We start from the raw sequence: 15,795 nt of genomic DNA on the forward strand, positions 1-15,795 counted from the left end.
CTCTCCTCTAATTCACTTAGAACTGCATTACCAAAGTCACAATTCTTCAGCCATTGGTCCTCTGTTCACCTTGGCATTTCTGCAGCTACCAATCTGCACAACCACACCCTCACCCTGACTTTGATGCCAAAGTCCCCAGTAAAACCATTACTCTCTCTCAGCCTGGCCTTCCTCCCTGGAGCAGCCCTTTTGTCTTCATTCCCTTAAGTCCAAAGGAATCAGACTTGAACGGATATGGCAGAAAGTAGGTTTAGCCTTCCACTGTCAGCTGACTATTTTTTATGCTTTCATGGGACGTGAACATCGTTGGCTAGGCTAGCATTTGTTGCTCCTCCCTAACTGCTTTTGAGAAGGTGTTGGTGAGCCGCTGCCTTGAACTTCTGCACCCACAGTGCTTTTAGGAAGACAGTTCCAGGATTTTGACCTACCAACAGTAAAAGGGCAATTAAAGTAGCATCAGGTCCTGCACTCATCTGACAAAACCACTCTCCATTCCAGGATGATCTGGAAATTAACAGCCAGTTTCTTTTCCCTACTGCAAGCAATATTATTAAATACTGCTCCCCTCTTTCCTCCATCTCTCCTCCAAAATAAGTCCCAGGACCTCATGAACTCTTTGTCACTAACATTGAGACCATCGAATTGCTGCACTTCAACTTCCCTCACTTCACCCACCCTAATCTTGGACTTGTATCTTTCTCAGTTTCACTCTTATCTCACCACTAGCTCCTCCCCGAGCTCATGTTGTAAATGAGATCGCCTCCTGCTCAGTCAACCCTATTCCCACTAAAGCTTTGGCATGTCTCTTTTTTCAGCAATAAAGTTCTGTATTACCAAATGACTATTTAAAAACAAATTGTTATTATCTCAGTTCAAACTGTGCTTAAACATTCAGAACAGATCTTACATTTAGCCTGCTCCACCCTGCACATTCTTAATAAAGTGAGCAATTCCAATTGGAACATATTACTTCAAGACACCGCCCGACACTAACGTGAGGCCCCTCCTCACTGTAACATTACCCTGAAATTCCTTCCATTTCACTCCCAATTAAAATGAAAATTGCTTAGGTGAGGATTTTTCTCATTCTGTGCAGCACCTAACCTGAAGGAAGATGTCCTTGGCCGGTGCTCTCTTGAATCCATCACCCAGCCCACGTGGCTCTCAAGTGGGGGGTTTGAGCTGTGCCTCGTTTTCCGCTTCCGAGGAGTCTGTAACAAATGAAAATAACTCCAAAACTGGTCTCTAATGTTGATAAAACCTATCCTACACTTTACAGACTAAAGGTACTGTCAGATCCTTTTATACTCAAGATTTTGTTGCTGCCTGGACATTCGATCGAATTTTAACATTGTCAATGAATGCAAGGGTGCAAGAGGTAAGGTGACACGCAATCGGACTTATAAAACACACACAGCTGATCTCTTGTGAAGCCATCCTTTTTGCGCCATATTGGCAGCCATGCCTTCAGCAATCTGAGGTTCATGTTCTGGAATTTCCTCTCAAAACTCCTGTCTTGCTTAAAGACCCTCCTGAAAACTTACCGCCTTGACCCAATGTTTTGTAACTCCTCCATATTATCTTGCTTTTAGGCTTTCCAGCATTAGTGTCAGTCATGGCTCAGTACCTAGCACACTTTCACCTGAGTCTGAAGGTTGTGGGTTCACATTTCACCCCAGAGACTTGAGTCTAAACTCTCAGCTGACATTTCACTTCAGTACAGAGGGAGCGCAGCCCTGCCCCAGAGCGCAGCCCTGCTGGAGCGGCAGCACCAAGTGAGTGCGGCCTAGTTGGAGCGGCAGCACCGACGGAACACGGCCCTGTTGGAGGGGCAGGACTGACGGAATGCGGCCTTGTTGGAGCGGCAGGACTGAGGGAACGTGGCCCTGTTGGAGGGGCAGGACTGACGGAACGCGGCCTTGTTGGAGCAGCAGGACTGAGGGAACGTGGCCCTGTTGGAGGGGCAGGACTGACGGAACGCAGCCTTGTTGGAGCAGCAGGACTGAGGGAACGTGGCCCTGTTGGAGCGGCAGGACTGACGGAATGCGGCCTTGTTGGAGCGGCAGGGCTGAGGGATCGTGGCCCTGTTGGAGGGGCAGGACTGAGGGAACGTGGCCCTGTTGGAGGAGCAGGACTGAGGGAACGCAGCCCTGTCTGAGGGGCAGGACTGAGAGAACACAGCCTTGTCGGAGGGGCAAGACTCAGGGAGCGCTGCCCTGTCGGAGGGACAGTATTAAAGGAGCACTGGCCTATTGCAGGGGGGGGCGGGTCGGTGCTGAGGGAGCAATGCCCTGTCAGAGGGTCAGTACTGAGGAGGGTGTGCCCCGTTGCAAGTGCCTTACTTCAGGTGAGACAATCAAGGCCCCATCTGCCCTCTCGGGTGGGCAGAAAAGATAAAAACCAAATACTGCACATGCTGGAAATCTGAAATAAAAGCCAACTGAAAATACTCAGCAACTCAGGCAGCATCTGTGAACAGAAAAACAGAGTTAATGTTTCGAGTCGAATATGACTCTTCTTCAGAACTTCATATTTGACTTGAAACGTTAACTCTTTCTCTATCAACAGATGCTGCCAGACCCGCTGAGTATTTCCAGCACTTTGTTTTTGCTGGGCATAAAGATGCCATGAGACTAGTTGAAGGAGAATAAGAGATCTGTCCTGGGTGTGCTAATAAATAGTTATCCTTCAGCCAATATAATTTAGAAAAAACATCTGGTTATCATCACTTTGCTGTTTCTGGGATCTCACTTTGCACAAATTAGCTGCCAAATTTCCTACACTGTCAAAATGACCACACTTCAGAAGTACTTAATTGACTGTAAAGTGCTTGGAGACGTCCTGAGGTGGTGAATGTGCTTTAGAAATGCAATTCCCTTCTGGGATGCTCTGTTGGGATGTTTACTGTGTAAATGCATGGTGTTATTGTTAGCTGAGAATCTTCACCCCACCTAACATGCTGGAGGATTGTCACTGAACTGTCACCAAGGCCAGTATGCCCTTTACAAGGCAGGGGTGTCTGCAAGGACTGCAGAAGAAGTTGTGTTTAAATATTCTAAATTATCACAACAAAGCAACAAGTTTCCTTAGCCGTTGGCTTTTCTAAGCTTGTTTCATTAAGTTCTTAAAAGTCCAACCCCTTGCCAGTGTCTTACCTTTGCATCCAATGGCCTCCCTTCTTTCACAACAGGGTAAAATCTGGGCGTTTGACTTGGATCCTTTAACCTTGGTGTGCGCGGGGTACGAGGGGTCCGTGCACCCCGGTAGTTCGGTGATTCTGGCACAGTTGTTGGCAAAGATCGTGCCATGCAAGACACCGGTGGTTCAGCTGCACCAAAAAGCTTATTGGCCAAAGCATCTGTAGGTACTGAAAACAGATACACAATTCAGGTTATAGTATACACCTGGCACACAGACTAATGCTTTATGTTAACAATGTACAGGTTACAGTATATAATAATGAAATATCCTTCTCTGTACCCTTCCATAGCTGAATAATAGTTCTGAAACAAGGAGACCCAGATGTTTTTTTGCCAGCCATCTAATACTTTTGACGGATTTTGATAGAGTCAATAAGGGGAAGCTGCTCCCTGCCCCTCTCCTCTGGCATTCCTCTCTCTGCCTTACATCAAACCTAACAGGCCAATAGAAACAGAAGGGCAGAAAGGTGGACTCTGGGAACTAATATTGACAAGCAGCTTGACAGGCTACAACAGCAAACGGATTGTAGGGCTGGTAGGCCCGTTGGGTTCCATTCCCTATAAAACAGTGAAACACAGAATGATATAGCAAAGGAGGCTATTCAGCCCATTGTTGGAAGAAGTATCCATTTAGTCCCAACCTCCTGCTCTTCCCCCATATCTATTTGGGTTTTATTCATTTTATTGCTCTTCAAGGTGCCAGCCTATTTGTTGTTGACCCTATAGTAAATATCCTGTGCAATGTGAGGTTCGGAAGGGGGGCATGAATTGACAAGATTTCCTTACCTTGCTGGGGCCTTGGTGGCCCAGGTGGAACTTCTTGGTTTGGATCAACAGGTGGTTCAGGGGTCAGAGTGTCAAACTCCTCTCTGCTGATCATATTCAGCTTCTTAAAATTTTCCACTTCTTGCTGCAATGTAAAGAGACAGAGTGAGAGACGGATCAGAACGTGTGCTTGTGAGGGAGGGGGAGGGGGAGAAAGAGAGCGTGAGCGAGAGAGAGCGAGGGTGAGAGAGAGTGTGTGTGAGAGAGTGAATGAGTGTGAGTAAGTGCGAGAGAGAGTGTGAGTGAGTGCAAGAGAGAGCGAGTGAGTGAGTACGAGAGAGAGAGAGAGAGTGCAAGAGAGAGAGAGATGCGAACAAGAAAGATAGAGCTAGACAGAGCTCGAGACAGTGGGGGCTGAGAGAGAAAGCAAGATAAAAAGGGTGAGGCGGGGGCCGAGCCCAAGTGAGTGGACGGGTCAAGGTGGAGAGGCCGAAAGAGCGGGATGGGCAGAGAGGCCGAGCGGGACTGGTGTGCGAACAAGACCAAGCAAATGAGACGGGAAGAGGGCACGAGGGGAATGTCAAATGCAGAGACAGAGATAGGGAGAGAGACAGAAAGAGTGGGAAAAGTAAGGAACGGTGTGCAAGACGAGAGACCTGAGGGTCTGTGTACACAAATCTTTGAAGGTTTCAAGACTGGGCTGCTAAATTCTTGTGGGACACTTGGCTTTATAATTAGAAGTGTTGAATATAAAAGCAAGGATGTTATCCTAAAATCTTCATAAAATACTGGCTTGGCCTCAGCTACAGCAGTGTCCAATTCTGGGCCTCACACTTCAGGAAGGATGTCAAGGCCTCGCAGAGGAGATTAACTGGAATGGTACCAGGGATGAGGGACTCAGTTATGTGAAGAGATTGGAGAAGCTGGGATTGCACTCCTTAGAGAAGGTTAAGGGGAGATTTAATAGAAATGGTCAAAATCATTAGGAGTTTTGATAGAAATAAAGACACACTGTTTCCAGCATTGGGAGAGTCAGCTAGCAAAGGACAGATTTAAGGTAATTTTAAGAACCAGAGGCAGTGACACGAGGGGAAAAAATTCACAATGATTTGGGATTTGGAATAGAAGGCCTTCGAAGCAGATTCCATTAACAACTTTCAAAGGGAATAGGATAAATAGTTGAAGCGGAAAAATTCTTAGGTTATGGGGAAAAAGCAGCTCTTCTCAGAGTAACCAAAGATGCGATGGGCCGAATGGCCTCCGTCTATGCTGCATCATCCTATGGGTGAGAAAGGCAAAGGAGGAAAAGGAAGAGAGAAAGTCAAAAATATGTACACACAAAAACATACAATTTTTAGTATCAAATTTGATCTAATTTCCCTATTCAGCCTAGGAACCCCAATCTTCGATACACATTTGATCCCCTTTTCTGGAATATGCTTAATTTCAACTCTTTCCAATTCATGTTTAAAGGTTTCCCATTGTTGACTTACAGTTCTGTTTTGCCAAAATATTTCTTCCATTTACGCTGGTTGAAGTCGATTTACCTTGTTATAATTTTGCTGAATGTTGCTATTTAAATACTCCAACAAGAGAGAATCTAACTATTACCCCTTGACATTCAATGACATTACCATCACTGAATCCTCACTAACAACATCCTGGGGGTTACCATGTACCAGAAGACTCACCATATAAATACTGTGGCTACAAGAGCAGGTCAGAGGCTAGGAATCCTGCAGCGAGTAACTCACCTCCTGACTCCCCAAAGCCTGTCCAACATCTACAAGGCAAAAGTCAGGAGCGTGATGGAATACTCTCCACTTGCCTGGTTGAGTGCAGCTCCCACAACACTCAAGAAGTATGACACCACTCAGGACAGAGCAGCTAGCCTGATTGGCACCACATCCACAAACGTTCACTCCCTCCACCACCGACACACAGTAGCAGCAGTGTGTACCAACTACAATATGCACTGCAGGAATTCACCAAGGCTCCTTTGACAGCACCTTCCAAACCCAAGACCACTACCATCTAGAAGAACAAGGGCAGCAGATAAATGGGAACACCACCAACTGGAAGTTCCCCTCCAAGTCATTCACCATCCTGACTTGGAAATATATTGCCGTTCCTTCACTGTCGCTGGGTCAAAATCCTGGAACTCCGTAACAGCACTGTGGGTGTACCTACACCACATGGATTGCAGCGGTTCAAGAAGGCAGCTCACCACCACCTTGTCAAGGGCAATTAGAGATGGGCAATAAATGCTGGCCCAGCCAGCGAAGCCCACATCCCGTGAATGAACAAAAACAAAAAAGTGGCACTGCTGTAAAACCATTAGCTAGCCTGCTTTAAGATCACTGAAAATAAGCAAAGAGGAGGTATAAACTCTACTGAAGAAGCGCTGAATGATCTGGCTGTACTGATGTTCCAATGGCATCTGTTTGGTTTGACAAAAATAAGTCGATACACCCCAAGCACAGGGGTAACCAGTAAACAAACTATCTACATTATCCCATAGCAGCTTGTCCTGATAGGTGAGATATCCCTTTGTTTAAACAGCTTTCCCATACCATCTTCAGCATGCCCCAGACCTCAGCAATGGTCCAGTGTCTACCACAGAAGAGTGGAGAGTGAGTCTTTATGTCTCCCCAGTTCCTCCCCAACTCCAGAGGTGAACACTGGCCTTGCACTTTGCTCCACACTGACAGCACCAGGCAAGGCTGAGGAGACAAGGCCCAGTCAATCTGCGGGAGCTCAACCCGCTCAATCACACTGGCTGGGGAGTACAGGCTCCCAACTCCAATGCCCAGTTGCCTACTGTTCCACAACTAACCTTTTCACAGGAACCCAAATCCTGCTTTAAGCAGCTGTAAATTCATCAGTAATGACCATTTCAAACAGTACCAATGAACTCCGTTTGTTTATAAGCTGGTGCTGGTTCAGTCAATTTTCTGAGTTAATGTTACACGAATACAAAACAGAAAGATACAGAATGCTAAGGTAAGCAAACATGAGGCAATGATTACCAGTTGGGACTCAGGCCCATCACAAACCATCCTGTGATTGCCACCTCTGGAACATTCATCTATTTCAGAAACAGTAGTTTTTGGCATAACTGTGTGTTAAAATTGGGAAACCACTAGCTTTGACAAGACTAGAACGTGTTTTTAAAAAAAATTATTCTCCCACAGGGTGTGGGTGTCATTGGCTAGGTCAGCATTTGTCATCCATCCCTAATTGCCCTCGAGAAGGTGGTGGTGAGCTGCAGTCCATGTGGTGTTGGTATATCCACAGTGCTGTTAGGGAGGGAGCTGCATGATTTTGACCCGGCGGCAGCGAAGGAATGGCGATATATTTCCAAGTCAGGATGGTGAGTAGCTTGGAGAGGAACTTCCAGGTGATGGTGTTCCCATGCATTTGCTGTTCTTCTCCTTCTAAGTGGCAGGGGTTGCAGGTTTGGAAGGTGCTGTCGAAGAAGCCTTGGTGAGTTGCTGCAGTGCATCTTGTAGATAGTGCACACTGCTGCCACTGTACATAGATGGTGGACAGAGTGAATATTTAAGATGGGCGATGGGGTGCCAATCAAGCGGGCTGTTTTGTCACATACTCACTGCTAAAGGGGTCAAGTAAGCACTACCCATTAACCTTTTCCCCCTGGTCCAACACTAAGCTGCCACATGATTAGAAACAAAATGTGCACTCAGGGAATGCCTTCCTGTACCCAGTTTCATCCCATCTCCTCTCCCACTGCTATCCTTAATCTTTCACCATTGTTAATTGTATATTAAATTGAGGTTTAAATGTATTCAAGTGGTGGACATTAACTAGGGATTCACTGTGCCCACTATCAGCAGGCTGTGGCTCAGTTCATAGCACCCTCACCTTTGAATCAGAGGGTTGTGGGTTCATGTCCCACTCCCGGAAAACCAAGAACTGTGATTGTACTCGAAAGAGTTGCAATCTGTGACTGTCGATAACTCGAAAGAGTTTGACAAGTTCCCCTCTTGACCCTCGCCTTTGAATCAGAGGGTTGTGGGTTCATGTCCCACTCCCGGAAACCAAGAACTGTGATTGTACTCAAAAGAGTTGCAATCTGTGACTGTTGATAACTCGAAAGAGTATCAGCAGGCTGAAACTGTAGTGGTTGGTTGGAGGTGCATGACATGTAATATGTGTCTCTGCAAGTGAAAGGTAAGTATATAAAGGCTGACTATCTGTAACAACCACGTGACTAAGAACTCAACTGCAACTGGTCCACCTAGGCTTGTAGGTATTTAACTGGTAGACCTGGGTTGGGGCTTTAAGGGGTTCAGGCAGCTGCAGCAATTCAACACGCTGGGGAATCGAAAGACAGAATGGGATTCACAGTATCTTTAGAGTGCAGGAGGCTATTCAGCCCATCGAGTCTACACTGGCTCTCTGAAAGAGCATTCCACCTAGTCCCACTCCTTGCCTTATCCCCGTAACCTCACACATTCTCTCGTTTCAGGTAGCAATCCAATTCCCTTTTGAATACCTCAATCGAACCTGCCTCCACCACCCTTTCAGGAAGTTTGATCCAGGCTCCAACCACCCTCTGGGTGAGAATTTTTTCCTCAACACATTTACTCCTTTTGCCAATTATTTTGAAGCTGTGCCCTCCGGTTCTTGATGTTCTCGAGTGGGAAGAGTTTTTCACGATTTACCCTATCCATATGCCTCAGGATCTGGAATACCTCTATCACGTCTCCTCTCAGCCTTCTTTTCTCTAAGGAAAAGGGTCCCAACCTATCCTCATAGCTACAGTTCTTCATCCCGGGAATCATTCTTGTAAATCTCCTCTGTACTCTCTCCAATGCTTTCACATCCTTCCTCAAGTATGGTGCCCAGAACTGGATGCAGTACTCCAGATGAGGCCTAACTAGTGTCTTACCCAAACTCAACATGACCTCCTTATGCTTGCACTCAATTTAAAGAGTGGTATGATTGAAGCCCTGAAGAAGTTCTGTGATGATAAGTGCTTAAAATGGCACTGCACCTGTTAATTGCAATGGTTGAACTCCACAGAGACCTACCTTTATAGTTGAATATTCTGGCTCATAATCCTCTTTCCACAGATCCTGCTCGTAGTAGTAAAGGCCGTCATTAATGACCTTACCAAACTCAGATGTCAGTTTTGCCCTGGAGACATGATTCCCTGTCCTGTCTCCACCAGGATGTTTCCTCAAGTACGGAGGTGTCTGCGCCACAATCAGAATCTTGTTCACATCACGATCGTCAATTTCACAGTCAGAATCTTCATCAGACCAATCAGTAAACGTGTTCTTGCGTCCAACCATCTGCTCCATCTCCTCATCGAACATGAAGTCCAGCTCCTCTTGTTCTTCTTGGTCCGGCTTCAGTGATGTTTGTGATTTGGGTTCCTCGGATTTCTGAAATATACAGAATTCCCATAATTTTACCAGTGCCGTGTTTCAATATTCTGCACCAAAAATATATTTCTATAATTTTTAAATTAAAAATCCACAAGACTAATAATCAATTCTGCATCAGCAAAATTAAAATTTAAGTTAAAATCTGAAAGAAGTTCATGATTAAAATATACATAGTGATTCCACACTTCTGCACTTGTGCTTTCACAGCACAGCAAGTACATAGCCAAACCAAGCTTGGTCAGAAACTGAACCGACACCCTATAGACAGCGCACCTGAACTGACACCCTCTCAGCTATAGCACACCTAAACTTACACCCCCTCAAGCTGTAGTGCAGCTAAACCGACACCCCCTCAGCTATAGCGCACCTGAACTGACACCCCCTCAGCTACAGCGCACCTGAACTGACACCCCCTCAGCTACAGCGCACCTGAACTGACACCCCCTCAGCTACAGCGCACTTGAACTGACACCCCCTCAGCTACAGCACACCTGAACTGACACCCCCTCAGCTACAGCACACCTGAACTGACACCCCCTCAGCTACAGCGCACCTGAACTGACACCCCCTCAGCTACAGCACACTTGAACTGACACCCCCTCAGCTACAGCACACCTGAACTGACACCCCCTCAGCTACAGCACACCTGAACTGACACCCCCTCAGCTACAGCACACTTGAACTGACACCCCCTCAGCTACAGCACACCTGAACTGACACCCCCTCAGCTACAGCACACCTGAACTGACACCCCCTCAGCTACAGCACACTTGAACTGACACCCCCTCAGCTACAGCACACCTGAACTGACACTCCCTCAGCTACAGCACACCTGAACTGACACCCCCTCAGCTACAGCACAGCTGAACTGACACTCCCTCAGCTACAGCACACCTGAACTGACACCCCCTCAGCTACAGCACAGCTGAACTGACACCCCCTCAGCTACAGCACACCTAAACTGACACCCCCTCAGCTACAGCACACCTAAACTGACACCCCCTCAGCTATAGCGCACCTGAACACACCCTCAGCTATAGCGCACCTGAACACACCCTCAGCTATAGCACAACTGAACTGACACACCCTCAGGTGTAACGTATCTGAACCTATAGCTGCAAGTACATCGCACCAAAATCTATACTCTCAATTGCACCACACTTGAAATGACACCCTGCTCTGAATGTCTCACGTCTGAACCCATACTCACTTATATCAAACCCTGACCTGTATTCACTTATATCACACCTGAACCTATATCCTCACATAAACATAAGAAAAGGAAAGCCCACAATGTGAGATCACTAATATTTGATTTGCAGAGGAGCAGAAACTGTTCCAAGACAAGAAAAGTTAGTCAAAATTTGCGATGTGTGAAACTGGCCTCACTCTGACCCATCCTTGCAGCTGAGGCAGTGTGAAGCATCGAACTGTGCACTGCAACAATATGCCTACCTTGACTATATTGTTAAAGCCAATTAATGACAAGCAACCAAATTCTTCTACAGGTCAAGTGTCCTTTATCCATAAATCCAAAAACTGAACACATACAAAGACCGCACATTTTTGAACCTCATCGACCTTCAGCGCAGGAAATATCCCTGACCTGAACCGACATGGCACGAGCCAACACAAACTTTGCAACCGCATCCAACCTTAAGCGCGAGAAGTCAAATTGTTTGTCTGCACTGTTACTTTGGGGTTTTTGTGAATGTCAAAAAGACCATCAAATACCCTTATGGCTAACAATGAGAAAAGAAAAAAGCATCATCATTTGTTATCAATTGCTAAGAAAGTAGTTGCTGCAGAAACTTGACCATAGGGTGTGTCTGTGAGACAATTGAGTGAGGAATATGGGGTGGGTATCACCACCATTTACGATTTAAAGGTTGTTGAAATTTTCTGTTGAAAGTCGTTCACCAAAGTTAAAGAAAAGGAGAGCTTTGCATCGATAGAAAAATGAAGAACATGATCGTGTTATAATGGGAATGGATTAGGCAGCGCAGGGTGGAAAGGTTTCTGCTGACTGGTCCATTGATCATGCAGCAAGCCATGATCTATCATGAAGAACCGAGGCTTGAAGGTGCATGTGAATAGACAGGCTGGTTATAGAAATTCATGCTGTGTCATGGTATCAAGTCTTTGAAAGTTTGTGGTGAAAAAGCTGGCCACGATGCCGCTGAAAAACTTATTGATGAGTTTGCTATGCTAATTTCATACGAAAACCTTTCACCTAGACAAATTTACAATGCTGATGAAACGAGTCTGTTCTGGCAGTCTGTCCCTAGGAAAACGCTAGCATCCTCCTCAGCCACTGCTAAAGATCCCCCTTTGTACCAAAGGCACATGCGCATTGTCGGGTAGCTGGACCTGAAGAAAACTGGAAAATCATGTTGTTCCTGGACAACTGTTCAGCACAATCCCCCGAACTATCGAAGAACAATGTTTTCGCTGTTTACTTCTCCCCCAACTTAATGTCAGTAATTCGGCCAGTGGGCATTCTTCGGTCCACGAAATGTAACTATAAAGGCTTCTTCTTTAATAGTATGCTTGGTGCTGTGAACAGAGGCCTGCAGGTGTAAGGCTTCCAAAAGGAGTTTACAGTTAAGGATGCCATCTGTGCATCTGCTAATGCCTGGTGCCTTGTTGATAAGGGCACCTTGATTAACGGTTGGCATAACCTTTGGCCTGCAACAATGCTCACTAAAGGTGATAATATTGACAAAAACTTTGAAGGTTTTCGTGTGAACAAAGTAAAAAATCTGGTAAACCAGCTCCTTGAGTATGCAAAAAGTATATCAATGGAACGTGTGAATACACTGGAGACCAAGGATTTCAAGGAAGTGTTTAACATTGATAACAATGCTCCCATTGTGCCTTCTTTGACTGAAGGGGAGATTGCAGAAATAATGTTAAGTCAAGGTCAACTTTATAAAAACAGTGATGACAAGGATGACATAGTGAATCTATTAGAGAAAGTGCCCATAGGCAATATTACTAAAATGTGTGACGGGTTGAGAGAAAAGTCAGCGAAAAATAATGTCAATCTATAAAAGACAAACTTATGAAACAAAAACCAATGTTGATCAGGCAGATGAAGCTGGAACAACTATTTAAGAATGCCTCCCAGCAGAATACATTGACACTCTGAACTCTCTCCTACAAGCAGGATTGCAGATGGCACCACGGGTGGGAACTTATTACAGATACCCTGTATTTATTATTCAGTGGTACATCTTACTTTTCTTGCCATTTTATTTACTTTAGACTATTGCTAGCCTAGGCTTAGGCTATTGTAAGTGTAAGTAGGCCTAGTCATATATGCAGTATCCAGAAACAGAAATTATCTGAAATTCAAAACGCGATTGGCCCAGAGGATTTCCGATAATGGATACTTGACCTGTAATAGGTCAACCATCTGAAATATTAATCATTTCTGACCCTGAAGTAGATGAAGGATGTATGATATTTGTTGGGCCACCAGTTTGCTTTGGCCATTCAACGGTTCTTGGAACAAAGCCATTTCAGACTGCAAGTTCTTTTTACTTCCCCCAGCATGGCTTGAAATCTACAAAGTCACACCCACACAAGAACCTACTTTTGGTACCCAACAGCCAGGAATTCCATTAACTTTTGCATCTTAACTGTGCTAAGAATGCACAAATACAGAGATCAAAGAAACTTTCTGCAAAAGTAGCAGTAATAATGGAAGATGTTAATTGTTTTACATACACTGGGAGAAGAACAGCTCCAAAATGCAGTGAGTTTTCTGAGTGTAATTGGGACAGTTTTCTGAAACAATATGTTATTGAACCACTAAGGGAGCAAACCATAAGAGATTCAGTAATGAGCCTGAATTAGTAAACAATCTAATGATAAGGGAACACTTAGATAACAGTGACCATAACATGATTGAAATGAATAATAAACTGAAGAGGGAGACGGGGTGGAGGGTCAAACTAAATTTAGGTGAAGTGGACAAAGAATGCAGCAGAAATTGATCACAGTAAACAAGGACGAACTGTTAATGGATGCAGCTACAGCTGAACAGTAGAACTCTCTCCCCTAAAAGGCTGTTGAGGCTGAGGGTCAATTGAAAAATTAAAAAATTGCGACTGATAGATTGTCAAGGCAAATGAATTTGGGGATGTGGAACTAAGACGGGTGAATGGACTTGAGATACAGATCAGTCATGATCTAACTGAATGGTAGAACAACCTAGGGGGGCTGAATATTTCTACTTTCCAAAGAATCAGCCTGTAGCTTGCAGACAAAAGAACTTCGGACTTTATTCAGAAATGTAATAGGGAAAGATAGTTTTAGCTGGTATATTTCTTTATGTTGATTCATGGGATGCAGGCAATGATAGCAAGGCCAACATCTACTGCCCATCCAAAATTGCCTTCGAAAGGATGGCAGTGAGCCATCTTCTTGAACTGACGCAATACCTGTGGGAAAGATACTCCCACAGTGCTGTAACGTGGGGAGTTTCAGGATTTCATGGTTTTTATTCAATGGCAATGAAGGAACAATGATATACTTCCAAGTCAAGACGGTGTTAGACTTGGAGAGGAACTTGAAGGTGCTGATATTCCCATCTGCCTGCTCCTCTTGTCTTTTGAGGTGGTTTGGGTCATGTTGCAGAAGGAGCCTTAGCACACACTGCAGTCAGTGTGCTAGTGGTGAAGGAGGTAAATATTTAAGGTGGGTATATGGGGTGCCAATAATGTGGGCTGTTTTGTCCAGAATGGTGTCAAGCTTCTTCAGTGGTGTGGGAGCTGCAATCACCCAGGCAAGTATTCCATCACATTCTGGACTTGCTTCTTGAATATGGTGGAAAGGCTTTAGAAAGTTAGGTGGTGAGTCACTCGCCACAGAATTCCCAGCCTCTCATCTGTTTTTCTAGTCACAGTATTTATATGGCTGCTACAGTCAAGTTTCCAGTCAATGGTAAACCATAGGATGTTGATGGTGAGGAATTCAATGATGGCAATGCAACTGAATGTCAAGGGGAGGTCTCTGGACTCTCTCTTATTGGAAAAGGTCATTGCCTGGCACTTATAGTGCAAAATATTATTTGCTACTCAACAACCCAAGCCTGAATATTGTCTATGTCCTGCTGCATGCAGGTAGACAGTGCTTCTTTATCCGAAGTGTTGTGAATGGAACTGAACAATGCCCTGTTATCAATGATCACCTTCACTTCTGACCTTATGATGGAGGGAAGATCCTTAACGACGCAACTAAAGATGGTCATACTTAGGATACTGCCTTGAGGAACTCCTGGGGCTGAGATGATTGGCCTTCAACAACCACAATCAAATTCCAACCAGTAGAGAGCTATCCATGATTCCCATTGACTTCAATTTTGCTAGGGTTCGTTGATGCCACACTCAGTCAAATGCTGCGTTGATGTCAAGGGCAGTAACTCTCAACTCGAGTTTAGCTGTGTTTGAACCAAGGCTATAATCAGGTTCTGGTGCTGATTGCTATTATTTCTTAGTATTGTTTCTTGGTGAGCAAGTGCCATTTGGTAGCACTGTCGGTGACAACTTACATCTCTCTGTTGATGATCGAGAATAGACCGAAGGAGCAGTAATTGGCCAGGCTGATTTTTTTTCCTGCATTTCGAGGACAGGAAATATTTAGGCAATTTTGCACTGTTAGGTAACATATGCCAGTGTTGTAGCTAGCTCTGGAGCATAGGTCTGCAAGTACTACAGCTGAGGTATTATCTATGAAAATATACAAATCAAATCAACCTCTCAAATCAACACTGGTAATTAGCGGTATTTCATTTTCCACTTTTCACATTCATTCTTTTTTATTCATTCTGGGATGTGGGCTTTACTGGAGAGATCGGTATTTACTGCCCATCTATGGTTACCCCGGGAACGCAGTCAATCTGCAGTCACACACAGGCCCTACATAGGAACATCAGACTTGTCAGAAGGAAAAAGACCAAAGTCCATTAAATTCTCCTTTTACCATTCTGGTAGTCACATTTTACAATGACAATGGAGGTTTCTGACTAATCATTGCAATCAATCTACAAAATTACCCAAACACGAGATGAGGAAAGCCCCCAGCTGGAGAGATCGGGAGCCAGAGGTCCAAAGTCCCTATTCCTCCCAAGTATGTTACACACTCCGGTGTCTCAAAGTACACAAATACTGTATCCCAAAATGTTATCTGAAAGAAATTACTAATTTGCATTTGGATAAATCAATACCGACTACTCTCACTATCTCCCAAGGGAGTCTGTTCCATAACTAAACCACCCGCTCACTGAAATACTATTTCCATAGATTCATTTTGAATTAATCCACCTTCAAGCGGAGGCAGGGGTCCCCTGTCTTTCCTACTATGGATAAGGGGCAAGATAACCTATTTGCATGCACATATATACTTAG

The 15,795-nt window shown here is 44.9% G+C and overlaps 1 protein-coding gene across 4 annotated transcripts in view; it reads right to left on the bottom strand.

Annotated features, from left to right (window-relative positions):
* larp1 (La ribonucleoprotein 1, translational regulator) overlaps positions 1-15,795 on the bottom strand; it is a 106,691-nt gene that overhangs the window by 28,299 nt on the left and 62,597 nt on the right. For all 4 annotated transcript variants that reach the window (XM_078536080.1, XM_078536078.1, XM_078536077.1 and 1 more), the window contains 4 exons: positions 9,023-9,379; positions 3,987-4,110; positions 3,156-3,367; positions 1,105-1,211 (listed from right to left, as the gene is read on the bottom strand). In XM_078536080.1, coding sequence (XP_078392206.1) covers positions 1,105-1,211; positions 3,156-3,367; positions 3,987-4,110; positions 9,023-9,379 — 800 coding nt within the window. The remainder of the gene's footprint in view (positions 1-1,104; positions 1,212-3,155; positions 3,368-3,986; positions 4,111-9,022; positions 9,380-15,795) is intronic.

Source organism: Cetorhinus maximus, unplaced genomic scaffold (genome assembly GCF_964194155.1).
Source record: "Cetorhinus maximus unplaced genomic scaffold, sCetMax3.hap1.1 HAP1_SCAFFOLD_888, whole genome shotgun sequence".
Taxonomy (NCBI): Eukaryota; Metazoa; Chordata; class Chondrichthyes; order Lamniformes; family Cetorhinidae; genus Cetorhinus; species Cetorhinus maximus.